This window comes from Mus caroli, chromosome 4, assembly GCF_900094665.2.
Source record: "Mus caroli chromosome 4, CAROLI_EIJ_v1.1, whole genome shotgun sequence".
In the NCBI taxonomy this organism is placed as follows: Eukaryota; Metazoa; Chordata; class Mammalia; order Rodentia; family Muridae; genus Mus; species Mus caroli.
The window spans coordinates 123,305,703-123,316,929 of record NC_034573.1 but is presented as its reverse complement, the minus strand read 5'-3'; the positions used below and the strand labels follow the sequence as shown (position 1 = coordinate 123,316,929).

Below are 11,227 nucleotides of genomic sequence, written 5' to 3'. Positions count from 1 at the left end.
CTTATCTGTGTGTTACTTACTGACTGGCCCACAGTGCTTCAAGAGTGACACCCAGTGGTCCAGCTGCCTTCAGCATAGTCTTCCCACCGGGAAGCCAGGTGGCTCTGTTTGCCATGGCCATGTTGAAGTGGGTGGCTCCCCTGGAGAAAATGTTATTGATTTGCTTTTGGCCTGTGTGTGACCTTTTCTCCCTTGGGTGTTAGAATTTAGAAGCCCGAAGAAGCTCAGTCCTGGTGAGAGAGAGGATGGGACTCCTGGACCCATCCCAGAAAGAGGTGCTGAGATTCGCAGTAAACTGCCGCATCCTGACTCTAGTGCTACAGGTCAGTCTCTGATCCTTTCCCCTGAGCATGCTCTTGCCATGTGACTGAGCTAGCAATGGAGAGTAAGTGGTCCTCATCTCCCTACCTCCTGGTGTGCTTCAGCATGTGGGTGATCACAAACAGGCTGAGGCCTGGAACCTGAGAAGTGGGCAAGAGCCTTAAACCGTGTATCGATCATGTGTCTTACGTGAAGCAGCAGAGGCTCAGGCAGGTTAAATGATTTGTCCAAAGCTAAGGACCCCACACTCCCTAGCTCCCTGCCCAAAGTAGAGGTTTTCCCAACAGCCTTAGCTATCTGATGGTCTTGCCAACAGAGATACTTTTAAGGTGGGTGTGACCGTCCACAGTGTCGCACAGAGCTCTTTTTTCTTGGAGTTCAAGTTCTGTGCTACTTGAGTGGGAGAGAGGAGCCGCTTTCAAGTTCTGAGACCATCTATGAATACCCACAGTCCTGAGCCCCTCTCCTTGCTGTCTCCAGCACTCAGTTCTCAGTCTTTTTGCCCTTTTACCAACCCCTCCCCCAGGCTGCCGTGACACATACTTTAATGAAAGTTGCACATATATGAATTATTTGGTGCCTAGTGTACTGCTCTGTACTTGAGGACCCAAGGATAGGATTGTGAACAGAGGTCAGCACCCTAGAGTTTCCTGCTCTGAGCTTCTAGCTCTGAGTCTTTCCTCCCCTGTTCTATGAAGCACTTCAGGTTCTGCGGACTTTGGGCATTAAAGAGTCTTCAACTTGGTGGCCTGTAGTGTTACCTGTGATTGTCACCCCATCCCATTTCTTTTCACTGGAGTGGCCTGATGAAGAAACTGACAAAAAGAGAAAGAACCTAAGTGAGCTGTGCTCTTGTTGCTAGGCTGGGGAGCCTGACTCAGTGATGGCTCAGAACCAGCATCAGCTGAGCTCCTGGCAGAAGCAAAGGAGCAGCAGAGCAAGTCAGCATCTGGGAAGGGGAGCCAGGGCCCTGTGAGCGTGGAAACACTATATTTCCTCAAACCCCTGAAGTTCAGCCACCAAAATTATAGTAAGTACTTATTCCCAAAACTGTGCTAAATTGTGAACGAAAGGTCATGTTTTCCCTCAAGTAGCTGACAACCTAATGAGGCAGAAAGACATATAACAATAAATTGATTTCATTCTCTCTATCCTTACCCTTCCAGCTGTAATGCTAGTGCTATCAGATTATAGCCCTAGCTCCCCTCCATTGTTGCTGGCATCTCTATCAGTGACAGTTACTCTCTGAAGGTTTTAACTCCCTGTTCACGGGCACCCTTTCTGGCACTGCTTCTGTTGATGTCTGCAGTTTCAATAGTAAGAAGATGATATGTTCCGTGTCTGATCCCTCACATCATCGTCTTGCCTCCTTTCAAGGCAGGCAGTGTCTTCACTGCTCCCAAAGCGCAGCTCTGTAGCCAGCTCCTGCCAGAGACTCTGTTTCCTGCACCTGTTTCTCTGACCACTCTCATGTCTCTGAAACTCACTCCCATCCCCGCAGATGGGATTTTTTCACTCAGTCTGGCAGTAATCTGTAGAACCTACCATGTTTCTTTGGCCTTCAGCTTTCTCCATTACAGAGCCGAGTGTGCTCCCGTGCATATGCACAGCTCTCGTGCCCTGCTACCCCTGGCTTACTCACGAGACAAAAGTCTAGTCTTGGTAAATACAGTGACCTGCCTCCTCCATGCCTACAGCTCCCATTTAAAAATGCAAGTATATTAACTAGCCTCTTGTAGAGGAAATACACAAGGTCAAGCGAGTCCTCAGCAGCACCCAGAAGTCTTCATGAGTTCCCGTAGCGCACTCCCCTCCTGTCCTCTCAGAGGTTTTTGCACATCAGTTACCTGGGGGACTTTTTACAGACTGCAGTGCTGGATGGAGATGTAGCTTAAGGTACGAGGCTCTGGATTTTATTTTCTAGCACAAAAAAACAAATATATAAAAATGTATTATCCATTTAAAATTCTAAAATGCAATACTGGGAAGATGGCTCAGTAGATAGATAGCCACATGAGTTGGGTCTCTGTGGTCTGTAGTAGAGGGAGAAAACCCACTCCACAGGCTGTCCTGCTGTGTGACATGCATGGCACACGCCCATACACAAAGTGAATAAAAGTTTAGCTCTTTTTAAAATCAAATGCCCAGGCTCTGTCCAACCTGATTTTAAATAACTAAGAGAAATAAAGACCTGGGGGCTGTCAGTGTTGTGTAAACTCCCGGGTAGGTTTTTTTTTTGTTTGTTTTTGTTTTTCAAGACAGGGTTTCTCCGTATAGCTTTGGCTGTCCTGGAACTCACTCTGTAGACCAGGCTGGCCTCGAACTCAGAAATCCGCCTGCCTCTGCCTCCCGAGTGCTGGGATTAAAGGCGTGCGCCCCCACGCCCGGCTCTCCTGGGTAGTTCTAGTCTACAGCCCGACTTTAAGCCAGCACTTAGTTCTCTGGTTTCCGCTTTCCGTGATTTCTTAAAAAGAGTTATTATATGTATGAGTAATTTTGCTTGTGTGCATGTTGCATACCACATGCATACAGTGCCAAAGGAGGGCAGCAAATTCTTTGGAACTAGAGTTCCAGACAGTTGTGAGCTGCCCTGTAGGTGCTAGGAACCAAACCCAGGTCCTCTGTAAGAGCAGCAGGGCAAGGCCTCTTACCTGCCAGGCTCTCTCCAGGCTTGGTGAGCTGCTTCCGATCCATAACCACCTGCCCAGTACTCTGCAGTAGTGATTCACATTCCTAGTTAAAATCTCAGGAAAATCAAATTGCTATGTCCTTCCTCCTACCTCCATGTCCCCGTGGATTACTACTGAAAAGGGATGCGCCCTCTCTCGGCTTCCCTGCCCAGTGTTCTTCCCTGCCTTCTCCTTGCTCAGTGGTTTCTTTTCCCTGGTGTATTCCAGTGATGTGCAAAAATTTATCTCAAACAACCTCCCACTCCAACCAGGCTTGGTGACACACACCCATAGCCAGCACTGGGCATGCAGGGGTCACTCCCAGCTCTCTGGCAAGTTGAGCCCTGTCCCCCATACATGAGACTGTCCTTTTTACTATATCAGTGGACCTACTACCACATTTCTCCCTTCGTCCTCACAGCAAAACTCAAAATCATCACATGCACGGTCTCCCCTTTTCTGTTAGCTAGGCGGCTTCACTTACCCTCGTTCTGCTGAAATCACTCTTAGTCGCCAGTTACCTTTAAAGATGTGGTTGAAGCCTGTGGTCAGCCTCACTTCCTCTTACTGGGCCTGTCAGCAGCGCTCAACAGTTGTTCTAGCATGGCTTTCACTTGGTTCTAAGACACTGGTTTCCTCTGGGCTTCCACCCCCCACTCCTCACTCCCTCTTCCTGCTTGAGTGCCTGGAACTCACAGATAGATACTTGCCTGCCTCTGGCTCCTGAGTTCAGAGAGTCAGGCTTATGCCAGCATGCCTGGCTTCCTGCTTTCTCTCCACGCTGGGTCCTTACTTCCTTTCCAGGAGAACTCCATCCTCATCCGTGATGGGCTCCGTCCTCAGAGCTCTTCTCTGCCTTTTCTTCCTCCCCAGGCAGGCTCCGTCAGGCTCACTCCTGAGAGTACTGGTCTTGCTTCCATAGCCAATTGGTATGAATCCTAATCTGGCTTCTAATGTAGACTCAGGCATCTCCTGGTTGACTTCTGCACTGGTGTCAAACTGAGAGTTAATTAGTTAGCATTGGCACTCCTTCCTACACACACACACACACACACACAGGCCAACAAGTCTGTTCTTCCTTCGTATTTTATTAAGTAGCAATTCTTTTCTTGCAGTCACTTACCACCATCCTGGTTCTTCACCCCACAGGCACTCTTCAACCTCATCATCCCAGATCACCACGCGGACGCCTTTTCCCCTCCCCGCCTCGCCCCCTCGGGCTCCGTGGATCAGCTTGTGGAAGGTCTTCTGGGTGGTCTGTCTCGCTGGGATGCCGAGCACTTCCTGTTTATCGCTGAGCACGGCTACCTTTATGAGCACAACTTTGCCTTCTTCCCTGGCTTTCCCTTGGCCCTGCGGATGGGGACTGAGCTGCTGAGACCCTTGCAGGGCCTCTTGAGCCAGCGCAGTTGCCTGCTGGTCTCAGTAGCACTTCTCAACTTGCTGTTCTCCGTGCTGGCTGCAGTGGCACTCCATGACTTGGGTTGTCTGGTTCTGCACTGTCCTCGGCAGGCCTTGTGTGCAGCGCTGCTCTTCTGCCTCAGCCCTGCCAACGTTTTCCTGGCAGCCGGCTACTCAGAGGCCTTGTTTGCCTTCCTGACGTTCAGCGCCATGGGGCAGCTGGAGAGGGGCCGCTGCTGGGCTAGTGGGCTGCTCTTTGCTCTTGCTGCTGGGGTGCGCTCCAATGGGCTGGTGAGCCTTGGCTTCCTCCTGCATTCCCAGTGCAGAGGCTTTTGTTCCTCTCTGGCGGTGCTGAGCCCCTGGAAGCAGCTCTTGAAGCTGATGGCCTCTGCGTGCTTGTCGGTGCTCATAGTCAGCCTTCCCTTCGCCCTCTTTCAGTATGGTGCCTACATCCAATTCTGCTCACCAGGCTCAGCCCCCTCCATCCCTGAGCCCTTGCTGCAGCTAGCTGCCGACAAAGGCTACCGGCTTGCAGGAGAAAATGCGCCCCCATGGTGCTCCTGGGACCTTCCTCTAATATACAACTATATTCAGGATGTCTACTGGAATGTTGGTCTTCTGCGATACTATGAGCTCAGACAGGTGCCCAATTTCCTACTAGCTACACCAGTGACTGTACTGGTTGTGTGGGCAACCTGGACATATGTGACCACCCACCCTTGGCTCTGCCTTACACTTGGGCTGCAAAGAACCAAGGACAGGGAGAACCTGGAGAAGCCCCACCGTGGCTTCCTCAGTCGGAAGGTGTTTGTGTACCTGGTCCACGCTGCAGCACTGCTGGTCTTTGGAGGTCTGTGCATGCATGTTCAGGTGAGGTGGGCTTCTGCCTGGGGTGGCTGTGTGGGTACAGGAGAACCTGAAGGTCAGGGAGGACAGGTAACGTTCCCACTCAATGACCCAGGCTTCATTTAGTCAACAGCTGTTAGAGCAGACAGATGTGATCAGATACAGCTGTAATCCCTTGCTGGGCACACAGTGGTGGTGCACATAGTGAAACCATCTCACCGCCCGGCTTAAAATGGGTTTTAGAGAGTGAAAAACAAATCAACTTCCCATATAGGACATGTGCAGGAGTGGAGAGATGGCTAAATTAATGAAGTGCTTATAGCACACAGACTTTGCATCCTCAACTTAGCACCCACATACAAAGCCAAGTATGGTAGAAGACCAGTGATGTGCTGGGCAGCCAATTTAGCAATATGTCCAGGTTCAGTGAAAAACTGCCTCAAAAGATGGGTTCAGCCGGGCGTGGTGGTGCATGCCTTTAATCCCAGCACTCGGGAGGCAGAGGCAGGCGGATTTCCGAGTTTGAGGCCAGCCTGGTCTACAAAGTCAGTTCCAGGACAGCCAGTGCTACACAGAGAAACCCTGTTTCGAAAAACAAAACAAACAAACAAACAAAAAAGATGGGTTCAATACCATCCTCGTACACATAGTTTGAGGTCAGCCTACACTACATAAAATTCTGTCTCCAAAACAAAAACTGGGGAAGGAGTGAGCATGACAAAGGCAAAGGTCTGAAGGCTACCAGAGAGAGGCCTTAGTTCTGGGGGAATGGAGGGATGAAAGCAGCTCTTGTTTGCTTTCCACCAGGGACAAGGGACTGAGATGCAAATTTACATACCAAAGCAGACCAGGCTTCCTGGTTCTCCCAGCTTCCCTCAGTCCTTTCCTGGCATACCCTGCCTTCCCCAGAGGCTCCTCCCTATATAATCCAGATCTTATGGTGTGTCTGTCTGCCTGTCCTCTCTTCCTCCCCATTTCTCTGCCCACACTCATCCTTTTCTCTCTTCCTCACTCCCTCCTCAGCCCCTCTTTTCCCATGGCAGCTTCCCTGGCCTTGGTCCTTGGGGCCAGTGAACTCACCTGAGTGCAGCTGCCCAATAAACCTGCCTTTAGTATAATCTGAGCTGGCTTAAATTGGCTCATTTCACCTTTGGTGGAGAAATAAACTCTCAGTTCTCTTGGGGAGCTCTCCCTGGTACACTGACTGCCCATATTGGCCTTTTATGGTGTCTTGAGCACAGGCAGTAGACATCTTGTCCAGGGTTTGGGGGTGGTGGTGACAGTACAGGATCAGAGGTTTGACTTTATGTCCGGTTTTGAAGTTCTTGGCTGTCTCCAAGGAAGTCTTGTTCTTACACTGACCGGTTCTGTCTATTTGTGCTGTTCTTTGAGCCATGTAGTTAGGGAGATAAAAGAATCGTAATCTGTATCTGCGACCGACGGGATCAGCTTTGAAGTGAGTGCCAGGCAGGCTCAGACTGTGCAAGCAGGTGAGAGAGAATGCTTGGAGACTTGGCTCCAAACTCTTGTGAGATGGGAAAGGTTGAACTAAGAGGAACAGAGACCTGCTGCTTCTCCCTGCTCTCAGCCCTTGTGATAAGGAGCCTCCAGGTTCCTACTTCCAAGGCAGACCAAAATGTAGAGACTGTGGGTAAAATTAGACCACAGAGAGACCTTTTAGCATTGGTTGGCCGTTAGTGTGGTAATTCCACGGAGACCGGTTGTTGGGAACACGAGGTTTGCCTGGCATCAGCAGATTAACAACAGTGCTCATCATTAGCAGGTCTGCGGCTTTGCCAGTGGGATGTTTTTAGTTCTCAGGCCACGATTGGCCCAGCCACATCACTGATGCTCCAACCAACATGGCTTTTCTAGGTTCTCACGCGTTTTTTGGGCTCTTCCACTCCTGTCATGTACTGGTTTCCAGCTCACCTGCTTCAGGAGCAAGAACCGCTGCTGAGGTGTGTGGACGCAGGGCCTCGGAAGGCTCCTGAGCAGAAGTCCCCACCAGGACAGAAGGCCCCCAGAAACTGTCTCATGAAACTCTTGTACAATTGGAAGAGCTGCTCTCCAGTCACAAGATGCATTCTGGTCTACTTCCTGACCTACTGGCTTCTGGGACTAATTCTCCATTGCAACTTCCTGCCTTGGACTTGACCTGGAGTGTCAGGGTTGAAAGCTCTAAGAGGACACACTGACTGGGACAGCCTGCATGCTCCGGAGAGCACTGTGCAGTAGGATCTCCGGGTCTCTCTGGAGGCCAGCTAAGGGAAAATGGGAGTCTCAGATCTCCCGAGTCCACAAGTAGCAGGCAATCTTAAACCTAAACTGATCCACGTGTAAGTCTTTGTCTTCTTGGTTTGTGAGAGAAGGTTGGTTTCTCTACATTGCCTCGGCTGTCCTGGAACTCACTCTGTAGACCAAGTTTATGTAGACCAGGCTGGCCTTGAACTCAGAGATTCATCTGCCTCTGCCTCCTGAGTACTAGGCCCACCACTGAGTGTGAGCCACCCCTGCCTGGCCCAGTGGATAAATTTAAATGTTTGATCAAAGCACAGGCCAACAGCCTACCCCATTCAGGATGGTGGAGTCAGTGCAGAAGGAAGAGGGGGCAGACAGCCTGCTCTAAGTGAGAGGTTTCTGAAGGTTGGTTTTTTTTTTTCTTGAAGATTTATTATATTCATATGAGTACACTAGCTGTTTTTAGACACACTAGAAGAGGGCATCATGTCCTATTACAGATGGTTGTGAGCCACCATGTGGCTGCTGGGAATTGAACTCAGAACCTCTGGAAGAGCAGCCAGTGCTCTTAACCACTGAGCCATCTATGATACTGGTGTGTGTGTGTGTGTGTGTGTGTGTCTATCCTACAGACTGTGAAAATCTAAATACTCCTTTTGTAATGATTTACCTTTTTCTGGAGGAGGGGTAGTCAGGAGAGCTAAGACAGGGTCCCTCTGTGTAACTCCGACTGTCCTAGAACTTGCTTGCTATGTAGATCTGGCTGGTTTTGAACTCAGAGATCCTCCTACCTCTGCCGAACTAGTTTCTATAAATTATAGACTGTTGAGGCTAGAACTCCATAGTAAAGCACGCGAGACCCTAATTTCAGCAATAAACACTTGGATCAGAGCACAGGGTCTGAGTCCTGGCTCCCATTCCTCGCTTTCCAGCTGTATGATCTAAAGCCACCTTCAGAGCTTTTGCCTTCTCTGAAATTAAGGAGGAGACTTCTTCCCTGGGGTGTGATTTAGGCCTTAAATCTTGAGGCTACCTTAAACAAAAGATCACATAAATACCTGGAGGCTCCCAGTGATCTAATGGGAAAGTCCTCCTTTGATCAATTGGAAACAGCCTCCCCACCACCTCTGGGAACAACTCCAAATAGAAGCTGTCATGGAGAGTAATGACACCTGGTGGGAAAGGGTAACCCAGGGTGACTGGTTTTCCATTCTCAAAGATCACACTTGATCGCTATGCATGAGTCAGAGGCACCTAGCCCACAGCCTTGATGGGGGACCATTGTAGCTAAGTCAGCCCAAGGTTGTCTACAGTAGCATCTGCCCTGCTTCCTGGCTCCCTTTGGTTACTAATAGTAGTATCCCTGACCCTGAGGATGCTGACGCCTGAGGTGAGCTTGAGGGCAGCTACAGAATAAGACCCTGTATAAATGAAAGACAGTGTCCCTGCTGCGCAGCATTTGTGCATTCTTGAGCCAGGTAACTTTGGCTCGGTGTCACCATCCTTACTCCCCATTGGGCCAAAAATTCCAATAAGCAGCATTCTTCAAAACAGATGGCAGTCAGCAGTGGCTTCTGGAAAGCTCGGAGTTGGAATTTGGACACACTCCCTCCAACCGTGACAGAAAGCTCAACTTGCCAGCTGAAGGGAAGCTCCTGGCCCAGGCCCAGCACCCTCTGTGGGAGCCTCCAGCCAGCCTGGCCAACGAGCGTTCCCACCCAGCACCACAGCACTAGCACAGCCAAGCATTTGGTCCAGAGTCAAATGCTACTGAAAATGTACACACAGATTGGGGCAGCCCTCTGCCTTCTGCCAAGACACCAAGTGCCCTTCTTGGCAAAAGACAACACCTCTCCCCTAGTGTCCCTCCAGCTGGCAGACTGCAGCCTCTTCCCCAGCAGCTGCAAATCCTAGGACTCCCCTTCCCCCTCCAAGAAAAAGTGCTTGGGAGGAGCCGGGATCCTTTGGTCTCCCTCTCTACTCCTCTTTGCCTCTGTTTGGAGGGTAACCAGAAGTGATCGTTCCTCTCCTGAGAGGGGTGACTCACCCCCTACAGAGCTGCTTCCGTCTCCCTTGTTTTGTCCCTAGAGCCATCGCTGAAGAAACCCTACACCTGGGCACCCCTGCTAGGTAAGCACACCTGGAGAAGGCCGGGCCTCTGGCCTGGGAGGTTCACGGCTCAGCTTCTAAGGAGCGGGCTGACTTTATGACCAGCAGCTGTCCCTTTACCGGCCTATTAACAGTCTTTAATAGTCTGAAGGAGGACCGTGAAGGGCCCAAGGCCGGAAGCGTCCTGTTTCCCCGAGGTCTAAGAATGCCACAGCTGGGTTGGGCGGCCACGGTTTCAGAGAAAAGTCATTTCCTTCCAAGACCCTGCTAAAATACAAACCAGACACGCTGAGGACCCAGAAGTGGACGTCTTTTTGTTCTTTAATGGAGGTGGGAAAAGAGGAAGCTTTGGCGGGTCTCTAGAAGTCCCGCTGGGGTGGGGTAGCGGAAGTCTGGGTCTAAAAATGTAAAGTGTGGAGGCTTAAGTTTTTAAATGGATTCTTTTCACCAGTTGTTTATTAATGCCTGTTTTGGACTGAGGCAGGCCTAGCCACGCCTCCTGTCCTCAAGTGTCTTTATCGAGTTGCTGGCCAGTGCACCGGAGCATTCATCAGGGAAGTGGTAAATTCTTTAAAAAGCAACATTGTGTGTGTGTGTGTGAACATGAACATCCTATAGCCCATGTGGAAGTCAGCATTGCCCTCTAGTTGAGTCTTAGTTCTTTTATTATGCACGTCCTGGAGATAAAACTGGGCATGTCAGGCCTGAGGACAAGTCCCTTCCCCCACTGAGCCCTCTGAGTGCTGGCCCAGAAGTAGGAAATTCTGAGGCATAAAGGACATGTTTTGCTATCTTTCTCCTTCATTTTTTTTTTATAACGAGGATGAATTAAAGTTTTAATTGGAAGATGGTGTGGTGCACACGTGCAGTCCCTGCCCTTGTGAGATGGAGCAGGAAGATTGTGAAATCTAGACCAGCCTACTGTGGTGCACACCTTCAATCCTAGGACTCGGGAGGCAGAGGTAGGGGGAATCTCTGATTTCCAGGACATCCAAGGCCATGTCTCAAAACAAAAACAAACAAACAAAAAGGAAGGACTGGAAAGATGTCTCAGTGGTTAAGAGCCCCAAGTCCTGTTTTTGTAGGGGACCCAAGTACAACACCCTATCACTGTAGCTCCAGCAGAGCCAACACCAGGAAACCTTGGCAACCTGCACTCCTGAGCACCATGTAGGAACACACATAAACACGTCTTAAAATCGTAGGTATAGAGAAATAGCTCAGTGGTTAAAAGTGTTAGCATTCTGTCTAGGCTCCACCACACAGTTACCTGGCAACAGCCAGGTGTGTCTGACTCACTATAAATGGGGCTGCTCGACCCCCCCGCACACACACACACACACACACACACACTCTCTTGCTCCTGCCTTCTTGCTCCCTCTGTTCTCTAGCCCCTCCCCCACACCCCTCCCCCTCGCTCCCTGCCTTTATCTACCCTACCCTCTTTTTTTTCTTTTTCCTCAAAGATCTTATTTTATGTTTGTGAGTACACTGTCGCTCTCTTCAGACACACCAGAAGAGGGTATTAGGTCTTATTACAGATGGTTGTGCCGGGCGTGGTGGCGCACGCCTTTAATCCCAGCACTCGGGAGGCAGAGGCAGGCGGATTTCTGAGTTCGAGGCCAGCCTGGTCTACAAAG

General features: G+C 50.2%; 1 protein-coding gene across 4 annotated transcripts in view; it reads left to right on the top strand.

Moving 5' to 3' along the window:
• Positions 1–7,573, top strand: part of Pigv (phosphatidylinositol glycan anchor biosynthesis class V) — a 10,339-nt gene extending 2,766 nt beyond the window's left edge. For 2 of the 4 annotated variants that reach the window (XM_021161515.2, XM_021161514.1), the window contains exons 2-4: positions 204–323; positions 4,140–5,261; positions 7,113–7,573. In XM_021161515.2, the coding sequence (XP_021017174.1) occupies positions 246–323; positions 4,140–5,261; positions 7,113–7,394 (1,482 nt within the window). In that variant the 5' untranslated portion in view covers positions 204–245 and the 3' untranslated portion in view covers positions 7,395–7,573. The remainder of the gene's footprint in view (positions 1–203; positions 324–4,139; positions 5,262–7,112) is intronic. The other 2 variants (XM_029476516.1, XM_021161516.2) reach the window with 2 other exon arrangements.
• Positions 7,574–11,227: the final 3,654 nt, after the last annotated feature.